The 11,944-nt window shown below is 46.0% G+C and overlaps 1 protein-coding gene across 1 annotated transcript in view; it reads right to left on the bottom strand.

The window, feature by feature from the left end:
• LOC100715543 (ATP-dependent RNA helicase DDX1) overlaps window positions 1–10,335 on the bottom strand; it is a 25,822-nt gene extending 15,487 nt beyond the window's left edge. Inside the window, exons 1-10 of the mRNA XM_063254311.1 lie at window positions 10,212–10,335; window positions 7,871–7,922; window positions 7,532–7,595; window positions 6,763–6,792; window positions 5,792–5,888; window positions 4,091–4,138; window positions 2,691–2,774; window positions 2,414–2,497; window positions 1,717–1,793; window positions 1,053–1,125 (exon numbers count right to left, since the gene is read on the bottom strand). Of these exons, the coding sequence (XP_063110381.1) occupies window positions 1,053–1,125; window positions 1,717–1,793; window positions 2,414–2,497; window positions 2,691–2,774; window positions 4,091–4,138; window positions 5,792–5,888; window positions 6,763–6,792; window positions 7,532–7,595; window positions 7,871–7,922; window positions 10,212–10,227 (625 nt within the window). The 5' untranslated portion in view covers window positions 10,228–10,335. The remainder of the gene's footprint in view (window positions 1–1,052; window positions 1,126–1,716; window positions 1,794–2,413; window positions 2,498–2,690; window positions 2,775–4,090; window positions 4,139–5,791; window positions 5,889–6,762; window positions 6,793–7,531; window positions 7,596–7,870; window positions 7,923–10,211) is intronic.
• Between the last annotated feature and the right edge of the window lie 1,609 nt (window positions 10,336–11,944).

Here is an 11,944-nt window from a genome sequence, read left to right as displayed (position 1 = left end):
ACACACAGACACCGACATCCTCTGCCTTCTGTGCTCAGGATTCTTTACAGAACAGTCTCCCCTCTTCCTGACGCAACACTATCCTGGTCCCCTTCCATGTGTACTGATCCCCACATGCAAGCTCACGGCCACAGCCCTCCTGAGCTCTCCAACGCCCCCCAAAGCAGGACCTGAGCAAACTCCCGTGGCTACCTCTGCAGTCCTGTCCTCCCTCTCCTTTCACGGCAGATTGCCGACTTTGCTTTCAGTTACTTCCTTTCACCCCATCCCAGCCGGCTCTGCTTGCCCACCCCACTGCTCTCGGATCCTCTCCCCTTGCTGCACAAGCCACTGGTGCTCATCTGGTCTTCCTGGATCTCAGCCACCTAACTGGGCAGCACAGATGCCATCTAAATGTTCCCCTGTCCTGGAGATGCCTCCTCTTCCTGCGTCTCCCTGTCCTTACTCCTGCTCTAGTGTTGCAGCAGCCTCAGCTCAGCTCTCATCTGTCCTGTCCCTGGCCACTTGTCATTCCCTGGTGTCTCAGCTTCGCCCCTCCCCAATCTGCCCACAACACGGTAGCTACAGACAGAGGACGTCATGCCTCTGCCCCAATTCCACTCAAAACAAAGCGCAGGATTTGTGGCCCCGCCCAGCTACTCAGGCACCCGAGGGCCTCCTGCAGCCCCTGTGCCCTCCACTGGAACTCCTCCAGGAAGCACACCATCCTGCTCAGTGCCACCTCAGCAGAGTCCTCCACTGTCCTGCACAAAGTGCAGTCCCCTGCTGCCACCGAGGTCTGCCCCACCCCTGCTTCATGTGCTCTTCCAGACACTTACTAGCAACTACAGTGTTGTTTCCAGGCCTGCCTCCCACCCAAACATAAGCCCTCCCTTCACCCACACACCCAGCACTCACCAGGGCACCCGGCAAAGAGCAAGCACTCGGTAAACACCTGCTCAAATCCAAGGCGGGTGGGTGGGACAGAGGACTAAGGAGGAGGAGGACGAGGACTAGGATGAGGGGGGAATGAATCACAGGTGGCGAGCACATCTCTGTGCTGAGAAGCTTACCGTTTTTGGAGAACTTTACGTGTCCTTTCTCAATATCTAGGTAACAGCCAATGGTATCATGCATAGTGAATTCCTAGAAATGTGCAAAGAAAACAGAACCTTCCATGAAGTTAGGAGCCAATGTTTCAAGAGAATCTCTCCAGGGGGTAATCTGGGTGGCAAAGTGCCTGCCAGGGCAGTCAACACAGGGCAATGGACGCCTGAGACTCCTCGGAATCGGCTCAGTCAGGCTCCACACTGTGGCCTCAGACTCGCAGAACAACTGTCCTTATAGCCGTTGTGACCAAAAGTAAGAAACGAGAGGAACATTTCTACAAGCCAAAGCCAAAACTAGAAGAGTAGAAAGACAATGTGTGGGCCAGGGGTTTAGCTCAGTGGCATAAGCGCAAGTGCAAGGTCATGAGTTTGATCCCCAGTACAAAAATAAAAGATAAAGCAGTATGTTTTGGAGGGATCAATAAATGGTACAAAAAAAGAACTATAACTACAACATATTTATTTATCTGGTGTTGTACTGTTTCTCCACTGAAATCCAAATCTGAATTTTCTGTGGAAAATATACAGAAAATTCACTTGTCTGTGTGAATCATTTCTACATCCTCAGTTCTCAAATAGGCAAGAAAAAACACTAATTCTATGCTTAGGACCTTCCATTAGAGCTTACCTCTCCATAATTATCAAACTGTTTATTGTGGGATTTCTTTCCTGTTCCACCAAAGCCAAATCCAAACTTGTCAGTACCTACATGTGAAAAGCAGTGATCTGGTAAGAATAGATGGAAAATTAAAAGCCCAGAGCAAGAAATAATTTTATAGCTCCATGTAAAAAACAAAGCAAAAAAGCAGGGAAATTTCCTGGCTGCCACAGGGTGAGCCCCTTTCCTCCTCTATCCCCTCTGCCATGCTGCTTCCTGGGAACAGGATACCCATGGACGCAACTCCCCAAAAGTGAATCAAATCAAACCTTTCCTTCTTTAAGCTGTGGCTGTCAGGGATTGTACCCCAGCAACGGAAAGCTAGTATACCTGACTCAGCTTTTATTCTTAACCTTATTCCCCCCAACTTCACAGCATTGTATTTTGGGGGCTAGGATTTAGCTCAGTGGCACCAAGTGCCTGCCTGGCATGTCCAAGGTTGTGAGTTCAAATCCCTGGTACCAAAAAAATAAAAAATAAAATTAAAAAATACATATGTAAATATAAGTATGTATGCTTTTTTTTTTTTTTTTTTTTTTGGTGAGTTTTTTCAAATCTTTCCCAGAAAAGAGGTACAGCTAAGTATTACTTTTATGGCCACAGAATGCAATGGAAATCTTTAATGGTTAATTCTATTACTTTGTTTTCCAAAATAATAAACACTCACCAAGGTCTAAGGATGCCTGCATGGTAGACCACCCGACTCTGCAGAGCCCTTGGTCGTGACAAGATACCTCATAGTAGTGTTTCCCTAAAGAAAAGACACGTCTGGTTCATACAAGTCACACAATGCACAATCCGTTGATTGCTTCCCACTGCTTCTGAGCCACCCTTGCATGTCCCACATGGAGACCTTTCATGTCCTGGGTTTAAAGCTATTTCAGGGAGAGACATGCACCGCCCCAGGGTCTCGGGTCTACGCCAGCACAGACACAGCCCAGTACCTTTCATCAGTCCTTTGGTAGCTCGGCATCCATGCCACTCCTTTACTTCTCTGCTTTGACAACAAACCCCATCCGGCCCAATTGCTGGGTTTGAGAAAGAATACACAGAACTTCTCAGTACAGGCCCCACATACACCACATCTGAAATCAGCGTCTCTCAGCAGAACACCTGCTGGCATGCACAGGATGCCGAGTTGCACCCAGTTCCACAGATTGAGCAATAGTATGAGTCTCAAGGCTGAGAGAATCTGGTTGATCCGAGGTGATGGCGCTATGTCCTGGAGGTCAATAGCCCGTCATCCCCTGGACATCCTCAGCTCCCTTAGCGCTGGTCTCTGTACTGTCACCTGTGAAAGGACGAGCTCTGACAGCAGCAGTCTCAGAACCAACGCCGTCCCCATCTGACTTGCACTAACGGAAGCTACACCAATTCTGCAGAAGCCTTTAGAGTAACAGGTGCCTGGGAGGACACAGCACCTGCCGAGTTCACACTTAGGTTAGGGTTGGAGTCACCGTGGCCCTAGCCGTAACTGGAACTGCCTGCCCTGTTCTCCAATCCAGAAACCTGAATGGAAAAGTAGGAAGGGCTTATAAATAAACAGGCTCCTTCAGGGACGGTTCTCAGCACTCCTGGGAGGTCCCTGAGTTGCACAGCCGCCCCGAGCTGCAGTTCCAACGTCCCAGCAGTCTCTCCACAGGCAGCAGGGTGGCCAACAGCTTTGTGTGTGTGTACTGGGCCCTACCAGCGAGCCTCTGCTGGACACTGACTGCCCAGGCGAGGCCAAGCTATTCTGATGGCTGTCACCCCCCCAAGTGACTCACACCATCACCTGGTACCTCAGACGGGCCCAGAGCGAGCCTCACCGTGACCTGAACTCCCACCTTTCCTTTGCCCTGGGTTTGAACACTAAGTGCTTTGTGACCACGTGGATTTGCTCATCCATCACCTGCCTGCTAATACTCTGCCCATTTCAGGACACTGCTAAAATGTACATATCATCTTCTACGTTTAATGGTCTTTACATATACAGATATACATACACATTTTAAATCTGAATGAGCATGGAGTTTATTTCCAATTATAACAGGAGCTAAAAGTCAATTTTACATTGTTTCAGACGCTCATCCTTGTACCACACCCACCCTTTACTGAATAAATCTTCCTTTTCCCACTGAAACAAACACTATTTTTCCTGTGTGTCAACTACCTGAAGTACTCACCCTGATTTCCATCACATCCCACTATCCCCACTTTACTATTCTGTTTATTGCCTTCCAGACTGTATTCTAACACCTGGTACCTCATGCCATTTGCTAGACTTTTTCATCGTTGTCTTGGTATTCTTACATTTGTTTAAAGTTTCTGAGTTACAAACAAGCAGGGAAACCAACGTACTCACCAAAAGCAGCGCCTCTATCATACGGGTTCATCTGCCATTTGTTGAGCACTATACAAATTAAAATAAGAAAAGTTACTCTGAACACAGGAAATGCGTCAGAAAAATGACAGCCAATACTGCAGAATCAACATGGTTTCACACATTGCTTAGAACAAACATATAAAGTGATGCTGCCTAGATTAGAAGCAAAACTGGAAAACTGGGACTAAAACGTCAGGATCACAACCTCCGGGCTGTGTGGAACAGCGTCCCCTGCTCCCCTTCAGTGCGCTCGGCACAGGGGACAGTCACTGCCCTTCACTACCGGTCACCACTCAGCCTGAGCTTAACCACAAAGGAAAAACAGCCCAGCATTTCGAAGTCCAACCAAGGACCTCAATCATTCTGAAAGGAAAGTGACTCCTCCACCGTCATTCAGAATCTTAATCGAAAGTCATACATCTTTGCCTCCTAACTTCCTGGGACTGGCATTTTCCCGTTCTGAAGCATCCTAATGGTACGGACAATCAGAGAACTGCAATAGTTTAAGAGAACCCTGCGTGTTTTCAAGTCCAACTTCCCACTCAAAGTAGAAACCCTCTCCAGCTCATCTCTGGTGCAGAAATACCCGCCACCAATGGATCTGGAGAAAAAACATTCCTGAGGTTCTCTCTCCTCCTGCCAGCCCCCACTGGGCTACTAGAAGGTATGTACACTACACAGAAGTCTTCATCTACATCACTTCGACTGGTTTTTGTCCTGCTGTCCAGCACAATTATTTCCTCTCCGGACCTCTTCAGCAAGTCAATAGCTGTGCTATCTTCTTGTACTTCTTTTCCACCTCTATGTATTTATTCTTCAGACAGCCTGGTTTTCACAGCTGTCATCAGCCTTTAAAAGCATTGTCTTTCATCATCAGCTCTGTAACTGATGGCAGACAATTATAAATTTTGAAATTATTTTACAATGCCTCAAGTCTGAATGGCATTGCCATTACCTCACAACTCATTCACAAGTAAATTCACTTTATGAACCATGTAACATTATTTCAAAACACTTGGCAACAAGTGTCTGTCCCCTGGAAGCTTGCTATTTTGTCACAGTCCTGTATCTCAAACAAGGATAGCTTTACAGGAGATACACTGTGTCCAAACGTAGCAAAACCACACATTAAGATTTAGAAATCATTTAACAAAAGCAACAGTTTAAAAATGAAACTCATGTAAGAGGGTTCATGATAGAGACAGTATCTGAGACCTACTAAAAGGACCAATCTCTTTGTAGATTAGATTGAAAATAAGAAACTTACTCTACAATTTACAATGTATTTTTAACTTTTCAGGCTCTTAGTACCTTAACAGGAAAGAGCCTCTTTTATCTGCATAAGGGCAATACAGTACTTCCCATCATTATGTGCTTTTATTTGTAAAATCCTTTCTTGGTACTTTTGCAAAATGATGTGCCAATTTATCTCTATTAGGTATAAAGCATCACAGCTAAGGAAAATCCTAAAATCAGTATCATTTCTAAAATGCCAGAGTTTCCTCAAAAGTACACTATCCCTATTTTAGGGGCCACTGGTTCTCAACGTTTAGCATCCCTGGGCCCATGCCACCCCTACTTACAGGCAAGCAAAAAAGGTCTATCCAAATCCACCTTTCCATACGCCAGGAATGAGAACAACCAATGCATACAAAAGAAACACCAATTTAGAAAAATTACCTGAAGCACCAGTTTTAATCGTTGTTTTTCCTTTTTTGCCTTCCTGTTGGTCTTTCAGAGTTTCATATACTATCTGGATAACTGGAATACTGAATGCCTATCAAAGAAGTTCTCTGGTCAGTATTCAGCATCAGAAGTTAACAATAATTATAGCCAGGCGTTGGTGGTACACACCTGTAATCCCAAGACTTCTCTCCCAAGAAGCTGAGGCAGAAGGACTGCCATGAGTTCAAGACCAGCCTGGACCAAGTAAGTTTGAGGCCAGCTTGAACAGTGAGAATTTGTCTCAAAAAACCAAAAGTAAATAAATAATAATAAAATAAATCATCACATCATCACTACCACATAAATGGTAAGAGTCAGGCACACACACTGGAGAATCCACCTCCTTCACCCGGCTGCTCCAATGTCATTTACCCAAATCCAAAATGCCAGTAAGATCAAAGTGAGCTGACTGAGGAACACAGATGTTGACAGCTAGAAACACAAACAGTAAGATCATAGGATGAACGCAGAGAGCCGTGTGTGGTGGCACGTGCCTGTCATCCCAGCACCTGGGAGGCTGAGGCAGGGCAATCATTATGCATGCAAGCCCAGCCTGGGCTACACGGTGAGTTCAAGGCCAGCCAGGACCACATACTAAGATAGTGTTCCAAAGAACCAAAAAAAGGATTAACCCCAAAGAAGAAAAATAAACTGTTTCTCCAGGTTATGCCAACAGTACATCAACCTCTATTTGCAATGTTTGTTATAAGAGATGCTCCTTAAAATTTTCATAAACCCTAGCAATACGTAACTCTCCACCCTCTTCTGTATATCTTCAGCTTGCTGGCAATGGGGATCTCACTCGTGATGGCAAAGCATCTACTTTCTACCGTGGCTTTATTACTATTTCAAAGGAAAACCTTCTGTTCAACGACACTTTAAAATGCAGCCCTCGAAGATTCTGTCAATTGTAACCTGTTACTTACCCCGGTTTTCCCACTTCCTGTTTCTGCAGCCTGGAATGGGAGGAAGAGTTGGTGTCACAGTTTGCCGAATAAAGAAATCAAATTAACACAGTATGTGGAAATCTACAATGCCTGGCTGCACTGCTGCGAGTCTGTCACCTCTCCTGACCCCCGAAGCACCTGCTCTGTCCTTTCTTCCTCCAAGGGAATCCTGCATCCTTCTTATCAAGACGCAGGAAGCTTCCAACTGCCCCACAGGGCCACACAGCACTGCTTCCCAGCAGGTCCCCACAAGAGCACAGCTGGCCGCAAACAAACCTGCTGCCCACAGACGCCCACATCCTCTGCCAAGGATCCGACCCACTGAATATTCCCATTTTACCCGAGGCCACACCTCCCACCTACATATGCACACTTTATACAACTGACTGCAGTAGTCCAAGCTCACACTGTTCTGTTTGTTCCTCTCCCAGCGTCCTGTGCTCCAAGCAGTCCCTGACCAAAGATTAGGCAGGCCCCACCCAAGCCCTGCAGTGCCTGGCATCACCCAGGCAGGTCTTTGCTCTGTATCCACTGCCTACTGGCTTAAGTTTCTCTCTTTGCTTAGGCAAAGACCAAATACAGCTTCTAGTATTTTGGGCACAGTACATGTACAATGAACACTGGTGAACAAATAAAAGTCAATGTGGAAAAAAAATCACTGTTATACACAGGGCATTCTAAAGTGCGTGACAAACAACAAGCCTTGTAGACACAGCCCCAGCTCCCCAGCACCCTGACCTGAACATACCATGAGCACATCACCCCCTCCGAGGATCAGCGGGATCGACTCCGCCTGGATATCAGTAGGGAGACTGGGAGAGGACCAGGAGAAGGACTTTGTCAGTTAGGAAAGAAAACCATTCAGCCTAACTCAGTCATGCTAAACTTTAAATTTAAAAAAGAATTTCACTTGGTAAATGCAACCAATTTTTTAAAGCTAGAAACATGCTAAAGTTAGAAAGAAAATATTCCATAAGGTAAAGTCACCAGAAAAGCTCCATTTTGCTTACCCCACTAGACTAAAAACATGACATACTGCTTAAATCATAAAACATCCTTGGAAACAGGTATGCTTCTTTGTACTTACAGCCAATCCATCTCTTCTACAGCCTGGGCAATCTCAGGCATAACACCCATTTCTGCAAAGAAAAGGTAATTTTAAAAACCACAGACTAAACTCACCATAAATTACACTACTCTTAACATGACTTTTGACAAGTTAGCTGTGGAGGCACCGGTTATCCCAGAACTCGGGCGTTGAGGCAGGAGGCTCACCGTGAGTTCAAGGCCAGCGTGGGGACAGAGTGAGTTCAAAGATAGCCTGAACAGAATAGTGGGACCTGGCCTGGGGTGGGGGGAATGACAGACTCCAGGGAGGCTCAGATATAAGGGCTTTACTGCATGTGGCAGTGGTCCAAGAGTTTATATTTTATAGCCAGACTTCAATTTGAATTCAAGCTCTCACTTCTTAGCAAGTGACTTTGGGCAAAGCCATAAATCTGGCTTTTTTTCTACACAGAAACTATCTCCTAGAGACACAGAAGGCTACAGTTAATGATGGAGTAATGCAGCTGGCACACAGTTGTCACTCAGTATGTGTTGACCCCCAGAACTTGTGCACCTATTACAGGACTAACTAGTGAAAATCTACCAGAGTCAGGGGTTCCAGGTCAGCATTTCAGTTGTTTCATTTGTAGTAATGTAGCAGGTAAGTGATCTGGCTCTTCCGAGATCACAGGAATATCCTCAAGGATCTCAGAGAAATTAACAGACCACATTTTGCTGGTGGCTGTAATCAAAATTCTAGTTCACCAAAAAAGGAAAAAGCTGGTAAAAACTGGAAATGTTAGGGGTACATTTTTTTTAACTGCACATATATTTATAAGTAATTTGAGCTGGAGGCCAGGTCTAAAAGGACTGGTTGCTCCAGAGAGGGTTTTAATTTTATCAAATGAACTATACACAGGGCCATTAACCGGATTATTTAAACTTCTCCAAAGAAGTCATCTTTAAGCCTGCATTCATAAAATACAGTTTTCACTATTCACTATCTGTTCGTAAAGGTATGTATCCTTATAAAAAGTGAAGAATACTCAAATATTACCAAGCCCCATAAATTTTCTAATTCTGTGAAAAGGCACAAAGCAAATCTACAAAAGGCTTACATTCTTTGCAGAAGTAAATTTTCCTGCATGAAGTGAGCAGAATCATCACTTTCAAAAAAGAAAGTTCCTCTACTTCCAAAATATTCCCAAGAAAATCTACAAATAGACAATCAAAGACTAAAGGGGGAGAACCAGGCAGATTTTTCTAAGGTTTATGTCTATTATGGTCCAACCATATTCGTTCTAAACTCCCCCCCAAAAGTTGTAAGGGCGTTGTAGTCTTAAATAGGCTGCAAACTATTATGAGCTGAAGCTTTATAAAAAATTGTTTTATTACGAGCAGCAACCATGGATTTCTTTCAGCAAATTCCACACTGTGGTCAGGTGCTCTACATGTTTTCTTTGAAAAGATGTCTCTTCAAGTATAACGTTTTTGTTAAGGGAAAACCAGTAACGTTCACGTTCTTCACCTCTTCTTTTGTCTCCATTTCATGAAATCACACTCTCCTTCCAGTCCTCATTTTTTTTTGTCTTTTTCTTTTTTATCGGTACCAGGGATCGAACTCACGACCGCCTACTTGCAAGGCAGGTGCTTATGCCGCTGAGCTAAATCCCCAGCCCCCAGTGCTCATATTCTTGAAATATGTGCATGATTCCCTAACACTGGAATCTATAAAATAACAATCTCCAACTACTCTATGGATGTTGGCTCTAAAAATGTTTAGGTGAGAGATAAGGTATAAAAACCAGCAAGCAGTCTGAGCAGATTTGCGCAAGGCTCCTTTTGGAATATGTAAGGGTACCAAAGGCTCGCTGGAATGATTATATTTGGAATTTCTAATATTGATACAGAGGAAAACCGAAAATCATTCAATTCCACAGCAGCTAAGTCATCTTAGCAGGTTAAGAACATTAAAACAGCGCAGGCCTAACTTGGGATTATTCTACAAACCTATCCCATTTCGGGCTGAGTGGAGCTATGCAAACGTGGTAGGGGAGGCGAACGCACCGCAACGATCGCTCTCCCCGACTCCAGCGAGCCTAGGCTATGAGCCCGGGAGTCCGCATTCCCCTGCTTGGGCTCAGTGTTAGAGCGCACGCCGGCGTCACGAACACGGCGGTACAGTGGAGCCCAGACTGGCCCACGCGCTGCCAGAGCAGCAGCAGCCAAGACAAGGAGCCCCAGGGGTCTGTAGGGAACAACGCCCTCCGGCCGGCTGCGCCCCCACATCCTCCAACCAGCTGACCCCCGGCAGAGACCGGTAGCGACCACCCCCTTACCCCACCCCACCCCACCCCGGTCCCCAGCAACTGCCAACGCACCGGAGAAGGCCGCCATGTTTGCACGGTCCGCAGGGCTCCGTTGCGCACTGCTTTTGTCCACCCTGACGTGCCGTAGCGGTTCAGCGCGCACTTCCGGCCCCCCGGCCTTCTAGATTCCGATTTCCGGCTGAGGCAAAAAAGACCCGCGGGCCAGCAGTGCGCATGCTCCTGCCCGCCTTTGCGCCCCCCTCCCCCCGCCCTTTCCGCTCACCCACCCAGCACAAGCTCGTGTAGGTCTAAGTGGCCTGGGTGGGGCACTGCTAACCCTCCTGATAGCTAATACTCAGCGCACGCTATGTGTCATCAGTATCACCTTTCCTCACAGGAGAAAGCAGATGTTGGGTGGTTAGATGCCAGCAGTGCACCAGGCTGACCTGCTGTCTCCCTGGGTTCCCTGGCCAGGGACAGTAGTCCCGATCTGGGCAACGGGCTAAATTGATTACCTCGAAGCAGACACTCCTGACTGCCTGGCCACCCCTAGGTGTTAAATATGTTTGACAGAAATAATTAATGATTTAGATTTCTTTCCCTACCTTCAACAATGATGTAGAAATGATAATTTTGGGCTTGACTTCCAGGCAGTTTGGACTCCTTTCTCTTTGAGAAGATGAGAAATCCAATCAAACAATGAATCCTCCCCACCACTCGCTGTGCCTGGTGTTAAAATCTTGAAATGTACACCCCAAGATTAGGAAAGTTAGTTACTTCTCTAATGCCACAGACCTACTAAATGAAAACCAGGCATCTGGGCCTGACCCGCCTCACTTGGGCCCACTCTGTGCTCTGGTGTGACTCAGTATCACGGAGAAAGTCAAATGTTCCGCTGTGCTCACTAATTGGGATTCTACCTGTGCCACTTGCTGCTGTGTGATCTCAAGAAACTTTCTCTAAGCTTTAGTTTACTCTAAAGCATGGTATTCTCTCATAGGATTGTTATGAATTTTAATAAAACATATAAGGTCCTCAAAACTGATACAGTGACTCATATATGTGTTACTGTTGCATGTAACAAGAGTCACCTGAAACCAGAGGAAGGGTCTGAAGGTTCCCAAAGCTGTCATCTGTTAGCCAGGGCCCTTGCTTTAGTGATAATGGAAATTAAAACAGGCAATTGGCAGAAGAGTGAAGGAAAAAACTTTAACTAGAAAGTAAGAAAATAAAGAGAAGCACAGCTCTGACAAAGACCAAGTTGACCCCTTACCCAAAACAAAAACAAAAAATAAAAACAGAGAAGACAGGTGCCTTTGGTCACCAGTCACCTTAAACACATGAAGATGCAAGTGCAGAGACCCCGAGAGAGGTGCAGAAGTGCTATTGTGCTTTCCCTTCTCTGGAAAGAAGGTGATTTTCAGAGAGCTTCTCAGAGAAGCTTTGACCTCAAGAGTTCAAGTCCTGAGGCAGCAGAAAAGCAGAGCAGAGAGACAGTGAACGTCACTTTCCACAGCCACCAAGGACACGTCACAGGGAACCTTGCCAAGGGAGCAGCCTGCAGGGGCTGAATGATCTTGTAGTCTGTGTCGTCGTTGTCATTGTGTGCTGCCCCCCCCCCCAAAACCTGTTGCTTGTGGAACTAGCTACTGCCTCCTCTGCCCTGACCCATGCAGCTCTTGAAGAGACAAAGCTGGTGTCAGGTGGAGCACTTACTCTCCTGCTGGGAGAGAAGGAACTGTTCAACCACTGTAGCAAGTTTGTTTATTCACTCCCAAGAAGGATGTCAATTTCAACCCCCTGCC

Source organism: Cavia porcellus, unplaced genomic scaffold, assembly GCF_034190915.1.
Source record: "Cavia porcellus strain 051 isolate PalLab524CR breed Dunkin Hartley unplaced genomic scaffold, mCavPor4.1 scaffold_8, whole genome shotgun sequence".
Lineage (NCBI taxonomy): Eukaryota > Metazoa > Chordata > Mammalia > Rodentia > Caviidae > Cavia > Cavia porcellus.
This window is presented reverse-complemented; position numbering and strand designations above follow the sequence as displayed.